This window comes from Triplophysa rosa, linkage group LG1 (assembly GCF_024868665.1).
Source record: "Triplophysa rosa linkage group LG1, Trosa_1v2, whole genome shotgun sequence".
NCBI lineage: Eukaryota > Metazoa > Chordata > Actinopteri > Cypriniformes > Nemacheilidae > Triplophysa > Triplophysa rosa.
In genome coordinates this window covers 2600247-2614326 of record NC_079890.1, presented here as the reverse complement: position 1 = coordinate 2614326, position 14080 = coordinate 2600247, and the positions used below count along the sequence as shown (strand labels likewise).

Here is a 14080-nt window from a genome sequence, read left to right as displayed (position 1 = left end):
AAAGTGATTTATATATTTCATACAAAGTTTTCAGTGTGTTCAGATTCAACAAGCGTTTGTTTTTTTCCGCTCCTATGCCCCAAACTTCTCCAGAAAGTCATTAAACTAGTAAATTAGACTACATTAAGCCAAAGACGCTGTTCTGTAAAAGGTCAGTAATAGGTCGACAAAAGACTAGCCATTAATATAATGTTTCAACAATTAGTGCCTGTCCCCGGCTTGCATATTATTCATAATATCTTCTAGGAAATGTCTTTTATCTCATAATGCTTTGTGTTGCTATCCGTTCTCTAAACCCCAGCGGCTTTACCATCTTGCCGGGCTCTTGGTCTGTAGAACAAAGATGCTATTCAGTGCAGCAGGACAGGTAAGAGCGCCCAAATGGAGCTCAAGTGGGCACTAGGCTTCTTGACTAAATAGCCAATGAGCATTCTAATCTTCCATTCTCTGCCTCCTATTCCATTTTGATAATGTACCATCGCCAGGAGCTGCTAAAAGCCTGAGCGGGGAGAGGGAGGGGTAATACGGGACATTTTTGGATGAAAACAAAAAGGCGGACAGCGGTCATCTTGAAGATGCTTCTGCCGAGCCGGCTTCAACATTTTCTAAAGGCCAGCACATTAGGACCGACTCCTGTGGTCCAAAAATGCCACAAAATCGACAAGTATTTAGCGGCGCACACATCACAGTTCCTCTAATATCTTTTTTTTTACTTTTATCCTTTTTTCCCCAATGTCCACATCCTGCCATTACAGAAAATTACAACTTATATGTCTACATTCTTAGAAGCGGATAATTGGATGGAAGCCCATTATCAAGCACTCAAGTTATACACGGAGCTGGATTTTCTGCTTTTAATACCCTCACACGTACCTACTTGAATTTTCGCCTTTAAGAATTAGGAGTACTGTAAAAAAGAAAAAGATGTCAATTACGTCTCCATCAGCGAGAGCTTGTGGGTCATTCGACCCTTTTCATTTAGTGATTTCTGTGGAACTTATTGCATTACTCCCATTTTCACTTTCTTGAAAAAGCCCCCGGACTCTCGTTCCAGTAATGCATCTGAATGTTTTACTGTTCAGTTTAACGTCGGGAAAATAATGTCACAATGCCAACGATGTTAGCGGCCTTGATTCTGTGATCAAAATAGAATTTCCATTTGGCATACCTATGGAATGCGGCTTGACCGCATTCTATAAACGCATAGCAGAAGTCGCAGGGGCCGCTGAGCCAATTTGCTACAAACAATAAAAGCAACGGTACAACATACAGTACAGTGCGCTATACAATTTTATAATAGGGACAAATGCTGAATGGCTGTAGGTCCATTGTGGTGTGTAAAGTGCATCATGCTTTTAAAAGGACTGTCGAGGAGTAAAGATTGGTATTTGAGGAACAGAATTAGGGGTTTGGGTAGGGTGCATAGGAGGAGGTCCGCTTGAAAGGTTAGTTGGGTAGGTTGTCACACGGAGCTGTTGAGCGCTCTGACAGCTTGCGAGAAGTCTGGCAGTTAAATGAGGAGGAAAAGACGTAATGGACTACTTGTACTGAATTTCACGACATACTTCTGTTTTATAATAGTATGTCTCCTTAGGTTTCTGGTTTTATGTGTTTAAAATGTGGCTGAAAGCTGATTCTTTTAAAAGGGGGAGGAGCTTCTCAATATTATCCCACCCTAACCTCCTGTTTCAGTAGATATCGTCAATGCTGCAAACAATGCTGCACTTCAGTTGGTCTTTAAATCTGCATATTCTGTGTATTTTTTAAAGGCCGGCCAGCATGAAAAAACAGCTAGTTTATTTGAAACCAAGTCCAAAAAAGAACATTTAACCAAATAAAAGCATTTGCAATCATTGTATGGACTAATTTAATTGTCATTGAAGCCTAAACATGTATGAAGTATCTTTGACAAAATAAGAAAACGTTAATGATGCTCAGCACTGCTGCATTTCTGAAATTTACCTAATCGAGATGCCAGAAGGAATAGTTCACCTTCAGAATGAAAATTCTGTCATCATTTATTCACCATTTCGTCTGACTTTCCTTCTTCTGCAGAACACAAAAGAAGATATTTAGAAAAATGTTGGTAACAAAAATCATTGGTCCCCATTGACTGGTTTTGTGTCCTTACAATAGAAGTCAATGGGGACCAACGGTTTTCGGTTACCGACATTTTTCAAAATATCTTCTTTTGTGTTTTGCAGAAGAAAGAATATCACACAGGTTTAAACTGACAACAGGGTGAGTAAATGATGACAGAAGGTGATTTTAAAGGGGAACTATTCCTTTAATGCATATCTTCATGTAGGTGCGCTAAACATTACCGGAAACGCACAAGCCGCAATAATTACAAAGCGGAAGTAGTTGTGCAAGTAGTCCATAGCTCAAAGGATCTGGACAAATCATGGCAGGTAAAATATGTATGTGTCTCTCATATGATTACCTTCTTTAAATAAATATGCTATTAAATGAAAAACGCACATTATGATTGCAAATTCAATGCAGATATCCTGCAGGGTCTCTCCCAGCAGTGTAGGAAAGTGTGTGCTACTAATATGTGGAAATGGATGCCTGAGTAGCTCTCATTATATGGTTCCTAGGGTTACATGGGTCATGCAAGCTTCCAAATGGATCTTTAACATTTACAGCCGGTTTAACCCTCAGCTCTGAAGAAATCGTCAGGCGGAGGCAAAATATAATGATGTAAGATCTAAATGTAAAGAAATTACAACATAAGCACAGCTGAATTTAAGATTTCCATGCAATCATTGCAAATTGTATCTTGAAGACTAGTTGTGTAATGATTACTTATTAAGAACTTTCACCTCTATGCTATCACACAACAAATAAACACGCACAGGATTTCAATTGATAGCCCAGCTGAAAAAGGGTATAATACACCATGTGTTCTTCAAGGCCAGGTATACTTTCTGATGCACGACTCGCAAGCACGCATATAGCGAGCAAACCTTTTAACTCTTCATTCAATCAACTGTGTTGGCTCTAGTTTCTAATCACTGCCCACAAAAGCCCAGCAGGGCAACTCTGGTTTCATGTCAGAGCCTCTGTCGCATACACAGGCTATCTGAAATGCTTGGCCATCTGGGTTAAAACGCTGGTAGGAGTCACGCTTTGCCGCTGATGAGACGTGTTTTGTGGTGTGAAAGGAGAGCAGGAAAAGGACTGATGATGAAGGATCATATGCGGGGAGGTTTTGCGAGAAATCCACGTTTATGTTAATGAAACTGCAACTGTTGGAATAAGATACAATAGTGCAGGAAGCTTAATTATTTAACCTTTGGGTTACAAACTGAAATGCAAGCAATTTCTGAGATAACGTCTTTTTCATTTCCAGTCCTCAAGCTATAGCGTGCACTAAAGCTGGGCTACTATGTAAGCAGATGTGCGTTGCAGGCCTGACCTTGGTTGCTATGGGTACTAGGGACAGACTTATATTCAACCGCCTGCCTGAGTTCCTGCTAATTGCCGTTGTCATGGCAACGAAGCACCTGATGTAATGGTAGGAAAGGGCAATAATTTTACAAGGGTCCATTTATTTATAGGGCGCTATTCCACCCTGGAAACGGACTTGGATTAAGTGCTTGTACATAAAACAATAATGTTTATTAAAAAAAAAAAAAAATGCGTATATGTATATAAAATAACATACCTTTCAAAGCACACGTTGAGGAATAATTCTGCTGCAATTTCCCGAAACAATAGCACAGCTTGTCACATTTTTTCCCCAACACTCGATTCATTAGAAAGTACTTCAAATGTAAGCAGCTGAAATGTAGCTCAATAAGATAGCAAACAAGACACGTGAGCCTTTAATACTCTTTAATAGTTAAGAAAAATGTAGATAACACATATATGTCATTAAAGATGTTATTGCAAAAAAGAAAAGAAAATACAAAGCATTGAAAGCTGAACTGGGATGACCTGCATAATTCAGTCTCTCTATTCAGACTGGATCACCGATGAAGATGTGCAGAAAACGACAGTCAAGATATCTGGGTACACAGGGCTTGTTCCTCCTCACATCCTTCGCGCTTTGCGAGGGCGACAGCCATTGTGTGGCACCGGGGTGTTGTCGGTGATGGAAACAACCTCCAGTCCTCCCATGGTTAACCCTTTTATGGCCGACTATACACAGAGGGAGCAAAATCAATGTCGGCCAAGTCAGCAACAAGATAAATCCAATGACAAAATGAGCATATACATCCGCATACTGCTAAACCTGTTTCTGCATGAGGGATTAGTTAAAAATTTGTATAGTTCTTTTAAAAATAAAATGGGACTTTACTGGGCAACCCTGCTAACAAAAATACGTTATAAGAACATTTCCTAACATTCCCATTAAGAAACATGGTTTCCGAATGTTTTTAAATCTTCCACTAACGATGTCAAATAATATTTAAACGTTTTTATAACATTTTTAGAATGTTTAGCAATGACAAGTGGGGTCGATAAAACGCTCTTTTAACGTGACTGCAAAAATGCTTTTTGATAATTTTATAGAACTTCTAAAGAACAGAGAATATTCCCCGTTAACTAGTAAGGTAACAGATGCCACGCTATGTTGCGAATATAAGCGAATGATATGCCTATATTTACAATATAACCCTACAGGTGCCTTATTACTCGTAAATCAGTCAGACATTATAAAAGACAAGGGATGCAAATTAATATCTGCCTGGAAAATAACAATTGAATTGTTGGCCTCTATGGGTGTTGCGCAGTGTTATATATGCAGTAGTCAGGTAAACATGCCCATTTACAGCAGTTGGCACCACAGTTGTTGGGCTTGCATTGATACATAAATGGCTCAATAAACCCGGGTAGGTAAAGGAGTCATTGAAATCTTAAAGCCCCCCTGTTGCCCTCAGCTCTGGAGGGGTTCATTAGACCCTCATCCAGTCTTATTGTCCTCCACTGGTTTAGAGTAAGAGCATGTGGACCACAGCTGATCTTAGAGAACACATCTGTCAGTTTTGAGTATTGAATAAAAACTCCCAAATCTGTGCTTTCCCATTTGGGTGATATACACAGATTGATAAATACTGTGTTAAGCTAATGACACGATAATGGAAAATAAACAAATGAGTAAATTAACAATAATTCTTTCATCAGAGGTGTAACGTTTGATAAAACTTTATCTGCGTTATATAGTTATAATGTGTACAAATATATATAAATATCAATATTTGTTGTGTGAAAATAATAATTATTCTATAGTTTTCAACTTTGTTACTGCAAATCGTCTGCTAGTTTTAATAAAAATCAACCTCTGGGATATAACCACCTTATACCATGATGGTGCATGGTCTGTTTGAATACTCGATTCTGATTGGCTGGAAGGTGTGCATTAAAACCCTTTAACGAACGGGTAGCTCCAGTCAGTTTGATTACATCTGAAATTAACTGACAAAATAACTATAATTTACACCTGTTTGATCTAAAATGACAAACATCACTAAAAGCTTTAAATTGGCAAATGACCATGGTATAAGCAGGATAATCCACAGCTAACGCACGGCTAGTTGTGGATTATCCCTTAGATATCATGACATGATGGGGTCTTTTGAGATAGTAATCAATCACCTAGCAACAACCCATAATACCCTAGCAACTGCATAACAATAAACTAAAATCCATTTAGTAACACCTTAGCGATTTGATAGCAAGACCATGGCAACCTCAATTTAAATGTGTATGTGACAAATAAAATATTGAATCTTGAATGTTCCACATTCATTTTATTACTTCATTTTTCTTTCTTCTTTCCACTTTTACCCTACAGAGTTTGTGAAATAGCATAATGAAAGTATTTTATATTCTTTCATTACACTATGTTATATTGTAAAGTAAATTATTATGGTGATAACGGCACTATTTCAAGACATCCCATTTGCATTCCAAACACATACGAATGAAAGTCATATTACAATCAAATCAAACATCTCTAAATGGCAACAAATAAAATGCACCTTAATTCACGAAGAAGCGATACTGCCCCCTTCTTTCACATAACTCAGCTGTTGATGAGACCAAAAGCTACTCACCAAGCGCCCCGGACCGAGTCCTTTCACCAGCACGCGGATGTACGTGACCCCCTTCGCCTTCGCCTTCTGCCCAAGACAAACACGCATAAATTCAGGAAATTTAGCATAATGAGAAACTAATAAATCGCTGAGGAAAACAAAATTGCCAGGGCGTCGAGTCTGAGGTCTGTCTGAAACCACTCATTTATATCATAACGCTTGTGTCCATACAGCAAATGAATGGTTATCAGCGAGAAGTCATATACTGATTATATAGACTGCTGTGAGTCAGGCTTCTCATTAGACTCTTCAGGGTGGAAACTTATGAAATTACAAAAAAACTGCATGAAAATAGCCAAGGGGGATGCATAAACATGAAACGGAAATTCTGGATGTTATTTCAATCCATGGCTGGTCTAATTGTCAGTATAAGCATCATTGAAACAGTTGATCGCATACTGCCGACTCAGATCATGTTCAACACAGAACGAAAGAAAACCTTAGCACATACACAATAGCACTAAAAAGGTGCGTCCATTAATATGTATTTGCTAACTTTCTTTTCTTTATCTAAGCTTTTGGGTTTGACGCGATAAAATAGAAATAATTTAAAATGAAGATGAAAAGTGTTTTGACACTTTCTGTCTGTTAAATGAAACATTTCTATAGTTAATCTGTTGAAAGACACCTGCGTGTCGTTGTGGGCGTCCAACTTCTTATAGACGGTTTCATCGGATGCACGCGCCTGGACGGAAGATAACTTCCGGTCTGTGTTTGTTTATCGGCCTGGCTAGTGTCTAATACCATTTAATTTCATATATATTAATAATAAGATATTACTATTTTATTGTATAATAACTGTATTAAATAAACGATTTGTTGAATTGTCTTGTATGTTAATTTCACGATTTGTTGAATGGGTCCTGTAGTTTGGTCGCATTTAAAGAAACCGTATGGGACATTGACATCTAGTGGTTGAGATTGGTATCGCAGTCTAAATTCAAAATAATGGAGAGGCAAGTTTAGCCAAGTAACGGTTCTTTTGCTTGTTATCGGAAATAACCCACAGGCTCTCTATTGTTTGCAGATGTGTACCGGAAGTTAAGTTTGTCCACAAACGCGAGTATGCGCAGTGACGTTTGTTTTAGTTGTTGCTTTGAAACCGTCTATAGGCAATAAAAATGGCATTTAGCTCTGAGGATGCCTAAGATTATTTGTTCGCTGATGCCACTTGGTTTGATACTTCATTATGTATACCAGTTAAATTCATACCTGTGAAGCCATTTAAAACGCATCTCTCTTTGCTCTGATTATGTTCTTGACTGGCCATATTGCTAATATTACAAATGCCTCTGTTCGTACTGGCATCATGTCTTAAAATGTTCAAATAAAGCAGAAAAAGAAGTCCACAAGCAGACCTCTTTGTACTTTCACAATCCACCAGGGTCCGATAAATTACTAGAAAGAAATGCGCTGCCATCCAGTGGACGACATCCAAATGACAGACTTGATCTTGTGACAACCGAATACATGACAGCACAGACTTGAATGAATTGCTCTGAAACAAATGTGTAGTGTATTGCAATCGGTTTTAATACACAAACTCTATTTCTAATAAGAAATAAGATCTTTCTCAATCTTTAATTTCACATTCAGCTCAGTGCTGTGTGATAAATCTTTATTTCTGTGTGTCTTACCGCGGCAGCAGAAATCCCAGCAGTCTGTGCCGCAACAGGGGTGGATTTCTTCACATTCTTGAAGCCTTCTGAGCCGCACGAGGTTCGGACCATGTACTGGCCTGCGCTGTCTGTCACCTGAATGTGTGTGCTGGTGTAAAATGAAATTCAGAAGACGGTGAGCAAAGTTTGCAAACACAATCTCAATCACACCAGTGGACGGTCACATTCGGTTTGAATCTTTATTCATTTCAAAGTCTCTGGATTCCCCTTATGCCTTTATAACCAGCCGAAACGTGCCTCTGACCAAAAGGAAAGGTAACAATTGGATGCCTGTTTAATTTGAACTGCGTCAGGCAACTTACTTGTTGTACGTGGCTTTTATGTGTGCGATCGGTAAACCTTCATAGTTTTTGCTGTCCCATGTCAGCGAGCTCTCCTGACCAGGGAATGGAGGAAAGAGACTAAACAAAAAAATACAATACACACAAAAGAAATATAAAACACACAACATAAATAATATATATATGTATCTATAATAAAACTGCTAAAATTATATTCTCATACATCTATTTTAGGTTCACAATATGATAGTATCATCGTATTGTGAAAATAAAAAAGAAACTAAAATACGAGTAACAAATTAATGTGACTAACATTAGCGACTTTCAATAACATTTTTTGTTGTGCACACAACATGTTGAAGAATCAACAACATTCAAGGTTTCATAGAACTTTTTTGTGTGTGTACATTAAAAAAACTGAAAAGGTCTATTGCTGAATATAAAAGTTAACTTAAACGTAAGGTTAAAATTAGGTCACGTGTTGGTAGCTTAACCAATTGCACTAAACAGACATCATATCATAAAAATATCGGCATAGATCTACAATACATATCGTATTTGTTTGCGTCCCAATATCAATATCTACCCCTACATCAAAAACTATTCAAATTTTCACTGAAAGTAAATAATTTAGTGGTTTAACTGGAGAAAGTTTGGAAACCAGTGTGTTAAAAAGTGTCTGTAAGCAAATGTGCACGTGCACAGATGACTGTCTGTGTTTGTATACAAGACATACTCCTTTGATCTTTTGACGGGTGCTGACGGGCTCTTGGTTTCCACGGGTTTGACATCAGATTCTTGTAATCGGACGGCACTGCATGTCAGCAGACGGACCACATTTCCTCCACTGCAAGAAACGAGAAGAAATGAGAGTGAGACCCCTCTATACAATGTGATCTTATGGTATCATCGGTTTGGTGGAGAATTAAACTACCAAGACACAATTCCATAGACTTAAACTGACGGTCGTATTTCTAGAATGTAAAAATATCATAAGACATATGTGCTTTAATGCTGGCACCACTAAAACACTTTGAGCATTCAATCTAACAGCCAATTAAAATCATGCAAAGGACATTATGGAATCAGATGGTAATTAATACCATGGTATTTACAATATGACATACCTTGTTGTGATACACTGGAATTTAAACCCCATTGTGAGAAGTGGAAAAATACATATATATCGAGTGAAATATATCACAGCTTGATATTGAAAATGTGTTTTTAATCATTCACGTGCATGTGAAACTGTCATTTGTACAACCGGATAAACACCAACGTCCACGTTCATGAACCCCAATGTGGTTTTACCATGGTACTACGTACAATAATCGCGATAAAATAGCGTGGAAAAACAACACTCATATCACAGTAATGCAAAAATGACCATGTTAAGTTCACTGGAGCTGCTATTTCAACCACGTAAACAACTTACATCAGTCCTCCCGTTGAATTCAGGGGCTCAAAAAGCGTCTGACACGACCCTTTAAAGAGACTGTATAACCCACGGTACATTGCGTGTGTGTGTGTGTGTGTGTGTGTGTTTATTTCACGCACTTTATCAAAATATACACACTAGCATGACTTTACGCTGCTCTGCGGACATTGAGGGTCATGTGTACACGGAATATTACATGTCCCGTTTTCAGAGGGGAGCATCGCTTAAGTCACATTTCGTCAACGCAGAAACTCTGACAGAAAATACATGTTACAATGACTAGTTATATGTTTATCGTTTAATTTGATATTATTGTGGATAATGTGTATTTATTATGTCCGTTAACATAGTGAAAACAATGCCCTCCATTTCCTACGTCCAAATAGAATCGCCCATTTCGCCAAACGAGCAAAGCATTGTGGGAGCGCACGTGGGGTCAACATGGCGGCGCCCTTTAGGTGCATTTATCGGCCACTATGGAGAGTAATAACAGGATCAGGAAGGTTAACTGTGGGAATGAGAAATATTTCTTTTACGGAGAATCACTTTAGCGCGACAAATCACAAAACGGCGAGTGTTGGGTCTCCGTGGACGCTACATGGTGCAGTTTGCCTGCAGAGGCTGCCGGTGATCTCTCAAGACAGAAACCCCATAGAAGAGGAGTTCAGTGGGCTGATGCAGCAGGTAAATATACTGACGTTAACAGCCTGACTGTTTTACTTTGCTTCAGTGAATATTTATATGAACGATTTCTCCGAGAAGAAGTTTCTTTGTAGGCTCTTGACGGTTTTGTCTGAACAGTTATTACTCATAATGACATAATGCAGCTCATTCAACATATGACCTTTTATTATGACAACATGCCCCAATTGCAGTTTAGGTTGTCAGTATGGAGCCTGTCATTGAGTAGATTGTAGGTTCAGAGGGAAAGCAAACGACAAAACAGCAATAAATGAAAGTAAGAAATATAAATATTTATTGCTGTAATATTTAATAACAATATACATAATCATAATAATAAACTTTATTTGAGAGAATTTTATTCGGAAGGACAGAATTCACAAACAATTTAAGACAGTTTGAAACAGATGTTTAAAGCAAACATGCAAAACCACCTACAGAGAAAAAATAGCAAAACCAGTTACATAGAATATAGATATATGGCCGGTTTCACAGATAAGGCTCGGGGCTAGTCCCAGACTAAAATTCAAGTTTGAGCTGTCTTAACTGAACAAAAAAATTGCCCTGACATCTTAAAATATGTCATTGCCATTGTTTTGTCTAAAGATGCACAGCAGTGATGTTTTTATTTAAGGCATTTTATTAAAAGCGACGTAAATATCCTAATTTAACTAAGGCATAGTCCTGGCTTAAACTAAGCCTTAGTCCTGCTCACACATATGCAGTCATGGGACACTTGTCAACTTAAGCTGTTGTCTCATCTTTGTTATTTCAGATGGAGTTAGAGAGAAGTCTGCTTTCAGACCATGAGTTGAGGCTCCTGGAGGACGCTGCACGTATGAGTCGGAAACAGGAGGAAGACTATGATTCAGATGAAGAGGAGGATTATGGAGACAAAGAAATTGTTACAGCACAAGATCTGGAGGATGCATGGGAACAGAAACTCAAACAGTTTCATCCTGCTCAGAGGTCTAATGGTGAGATGTCAATAAAAGTGCTTATACTTTCTTCATATGGTCAATTGTGCAGTGCCCTTCGTTTGAAGTGAGGTCCCGAAAAGTCTTCGTTTGAAGGGCTATCTGGCCCTTACCCCTACTCCTCCAACCAAAAGAGAATTGAGACACCCCTACCCCTTCATGTGAACGCGCCAAACGGAGGGGTGGGGGTAAGGGGTAGAATTGGGCCTTAGAATAGTAGATTGTCAGACACCATCTGAATTCCACAAATCTGTACACAGGGGACAAGCTGGACGTGAGTTCATCAGAGCGTTGTTTAGCAGACAGTCTGGTTTTACTGATCAAACAAGATGTTGGCAGTCAAAAGGTATGGCTCCTGCCTCAGGTACAATGGAAGGCTGGGGAGACTCTTCGACAGACAGCCGAACGGGCCCTCGCACATCTACCAGGTGATACTCTTTTCGCAACTGTCATTTGTAATCCTTACAATTGGATGCCAATAACTGATATATATAGGCTAATAAGTAAAAAACTAAAACACTGATTGCAGAAAACAAGGAAATGACAAACTAAAAATTCTTTTAAAATTAATTTTATACTCCTATGGCCAACTTTCACCTGGTTTAAAAGACAGCTCACTATAACTAAAGGGATGGCTCTAACACTAATAATTTAATTACTAATCTATCATTCATATTTTCAGCCACCGATATGGTGGTGATATATTGTGCCTTTATTGCATTTTTGGTTAGCAGTTGTTCTTTGTGCTGTGTTAGCAGATGTGAAGGCTACTTTCCTTGGCAATGCACCTTGTGGATTTTACAAATACAAATACCCAAAAGACATTCAGAAAGAAGGCAGCGTTGGAGCCAAAGTGTTTTTCTTCAAAGCTGTGATGTGTAGTCCCAACCATTTACCCCTGGAGAAGAATTCATTTGCCTGGGTTAAAAAGGATGAACTTAAGGACTTTCTGACACCAGAGTACCTGAAACAAGTTAATCGCTTCATTATGAGTCTGTAATATAAGAAATTGGTCTTGAATAAATGTTTTTTGGACCACACGTTCCATCAGAGAACACATGGTATGTTTTTTCATCATCAGTGCTTGCTTTGATCATGTCATGCCTATGTACGTGTATGTTTTCATTAATCTTGATGTCATAAATGAAAAAAAATTAAAGTAACATTAAAAGTTCCAGTTTTTCACTTGAATGTGAAAGTGAAGTGTGATTTTATGTTAATTTTCGTATTTTTCCACAAAATGTATATTAGGTCATATATTCACCCTCATTTCATTCAAAACCTGTTTATAACGTTTCCTCTGTGGAACACAAAAGAAAATATTTTGAGAAGGTTTTGTCTCCATACAGCAGAAGTCATTTGGGTCCAATGTCGTTTGGTCACCAACATTCTTTAAAGTATCTTCATTTGTATTCTGCAGAATAAGGAAAGGCATACATGTTTGAAATTACCCAAGTGTGGGATGTTTTTGGATAAACTACCCCTTTAAATCTTATTTCTGCATTAATAAACGCTATGGCTTCTTCAAAATATTACGCCAAATAATCTCCACTGTCCTAATAACAAAAAAGAGCAGTGCAATTTCAGAACATTGCCACTTGAGGGCAGTAGTTGGACAAAGAATAGAGTAGACTTCACCCCCCCTTAAAAACATCTTGTATGATTGGACAGGATATTTCTGTGTTGTCTAATGTAAATGCCTTGTACTTTGGTTTCTCTTGTGTACTTATTTCTCCCTCTCTCGCTCAGCTGTCAAACAGTCATTGACTTTTGTGCTGTGTTAGTGGAAATGGGGATTAGTAAAACTATGAATTATTTAGGCACCTTTATTATGTAGGTCTGTAAAATTGACTGTAGTCAGAGTCACTTTTGTCAGTATTTTGGAGATTTGGAGAAATTACTTTGTGGTTCATAAATAGTACAGCTGTAGGAGCTGCAGTAATATGATGGATGACTTATTTCAAGCACGTATAAACCTAAATATGTCAGTTTTTTAAGCATATAGCCTATGCATAATGTACAATAAATAGACTTCAGAAAGCACAATAAAGTTAAAAACTAGAAAATTAAGCTTATTTAAGTGCCATTTGTTGACTTATTAATTGTACTTATCCATCAAAATCATAATGTTAAAATAGATATATCATACTGAAAAATATCTGTGTTCTATTTTAATTTGTTCCACGTATACATACTGTGCACTTAAGCATAATAACATCACTAAAAAGAACATTACGCATGTTCGCTGCAGAGACGTTTCGACCCAAATCCCATTTCAAATTAAATTGTCCACATTTAGCTCATAAACACGCTATACCTCAACAGCTTAATTTACAATTGGGGGTTAAAACGGGCGCTCAGAGGTCTTAAGAGCCAATCAAATGGAGCCCGGAAAGCAATAAATGGAGTGTAAATATGAACCTTCCCTCCCTTTAAAGAGCACAAGCGCTGAGCTCAGCGGTTTAAGAACAGGTGAGGTTATTGAGAGGATGAAGCACAATTAGCTGATCAGCATCTTCTTTCCTTTCAGACCTTCTTCATGGTGCTTTGTCATGTCTAAGAGGATTACACAGCCGCTGACAATATTACCATTGATATTTCCACCGATCTTCGGGAAACACTTTCTTGTCGACAGACAGACCCAAACGTCCCATTCCAAATTACGTTTTAAACAAATGAGCAACCGCCCCTCTAAAACAAAGCCCAGAATCAATCCACTGGCTGAAACGCGGCGTTCACAATGCTAAATATTCAAATATACACTTTTTACTAGCTTTCTTTTTAAATCCACAAAATCCGGTTTAATTAACACATCAAAATAGCTATTGGCATATGGGAGCAAACAAATTATAGTATGTTTAGTGCTTGCTTGGGGCACGGTTTAGAGGATCAACAGACTTTTATGTTTCTTCTCTTC

The 14080-nt window shown here is 38.1% G+C and overlaps 2 protein-coding genes across 3 annotated transcripts; one reads left to right on the top strand and one right to left on the bottom strand.

Annotated features, from left to right (window-relative positions):
- Positions 1 to 3804: 3804 nt before the first annotated feature.
- mrps11 (mitochondrial ribosomal protein S11) lies at positions 3805 to 9695 on the bottom strand. Its single transcript, XM_057336411.1, has 6 exons — positions 9503 to 9695; positions 8801 to 8911; positions 8086 to 8184; positions 7742 to 7871; positions 6066 to 6131; positions 3805 to 4146 (listed from the first exon to the last, which is right to left on the bottom strand). The coding sequence occupies exons 1-6, from the start codon at positions 9580 to 9582 to the stop codon at positions 4039 to 4041; spliced, it is 594 nt and encodes a 197-aa protein (XP_057192394.1). The 5' UTR covers positions 9583 to 9695; the 3' UTR covers positions 3805 to 4038.
- Positions 9696 to 9928: 233 nt separating this feature from the next.
- mrpl46 (mitochondrial ribosomal protein L46) lies at positions 9929 to 13162 on the top strand. 2 transcript variants are annotated; one of them, XM_057339464.1, is made up of 4 exons: positions 9929 to 10189; positions 10962 to 11163; positions 11424 to 11591; positions 11919 to 13162. In XM_057339464.1, the coding sequence occupies exons 1-4, from the start codon at positions 9947 to 9949 to the stop codon at positions 12161 to 12163; spliced, it is 858 nt and encodes a 285-aa protein (XP_057195447.1). In that variant the 5' UTR covers positions 9929 to 9946; the 3' UTR covers positions 12164 to 13162. The 2 variants fall into 2 exon arrangements, with proteins under 2 accessions (XP_057195447.1, XP_057195456.1); XM_057339473.1 differs by having other exon boundaries at positions 11922 to 13156.
- Positions 13163 to 14080: the final 918 nt, after the last annotated feature.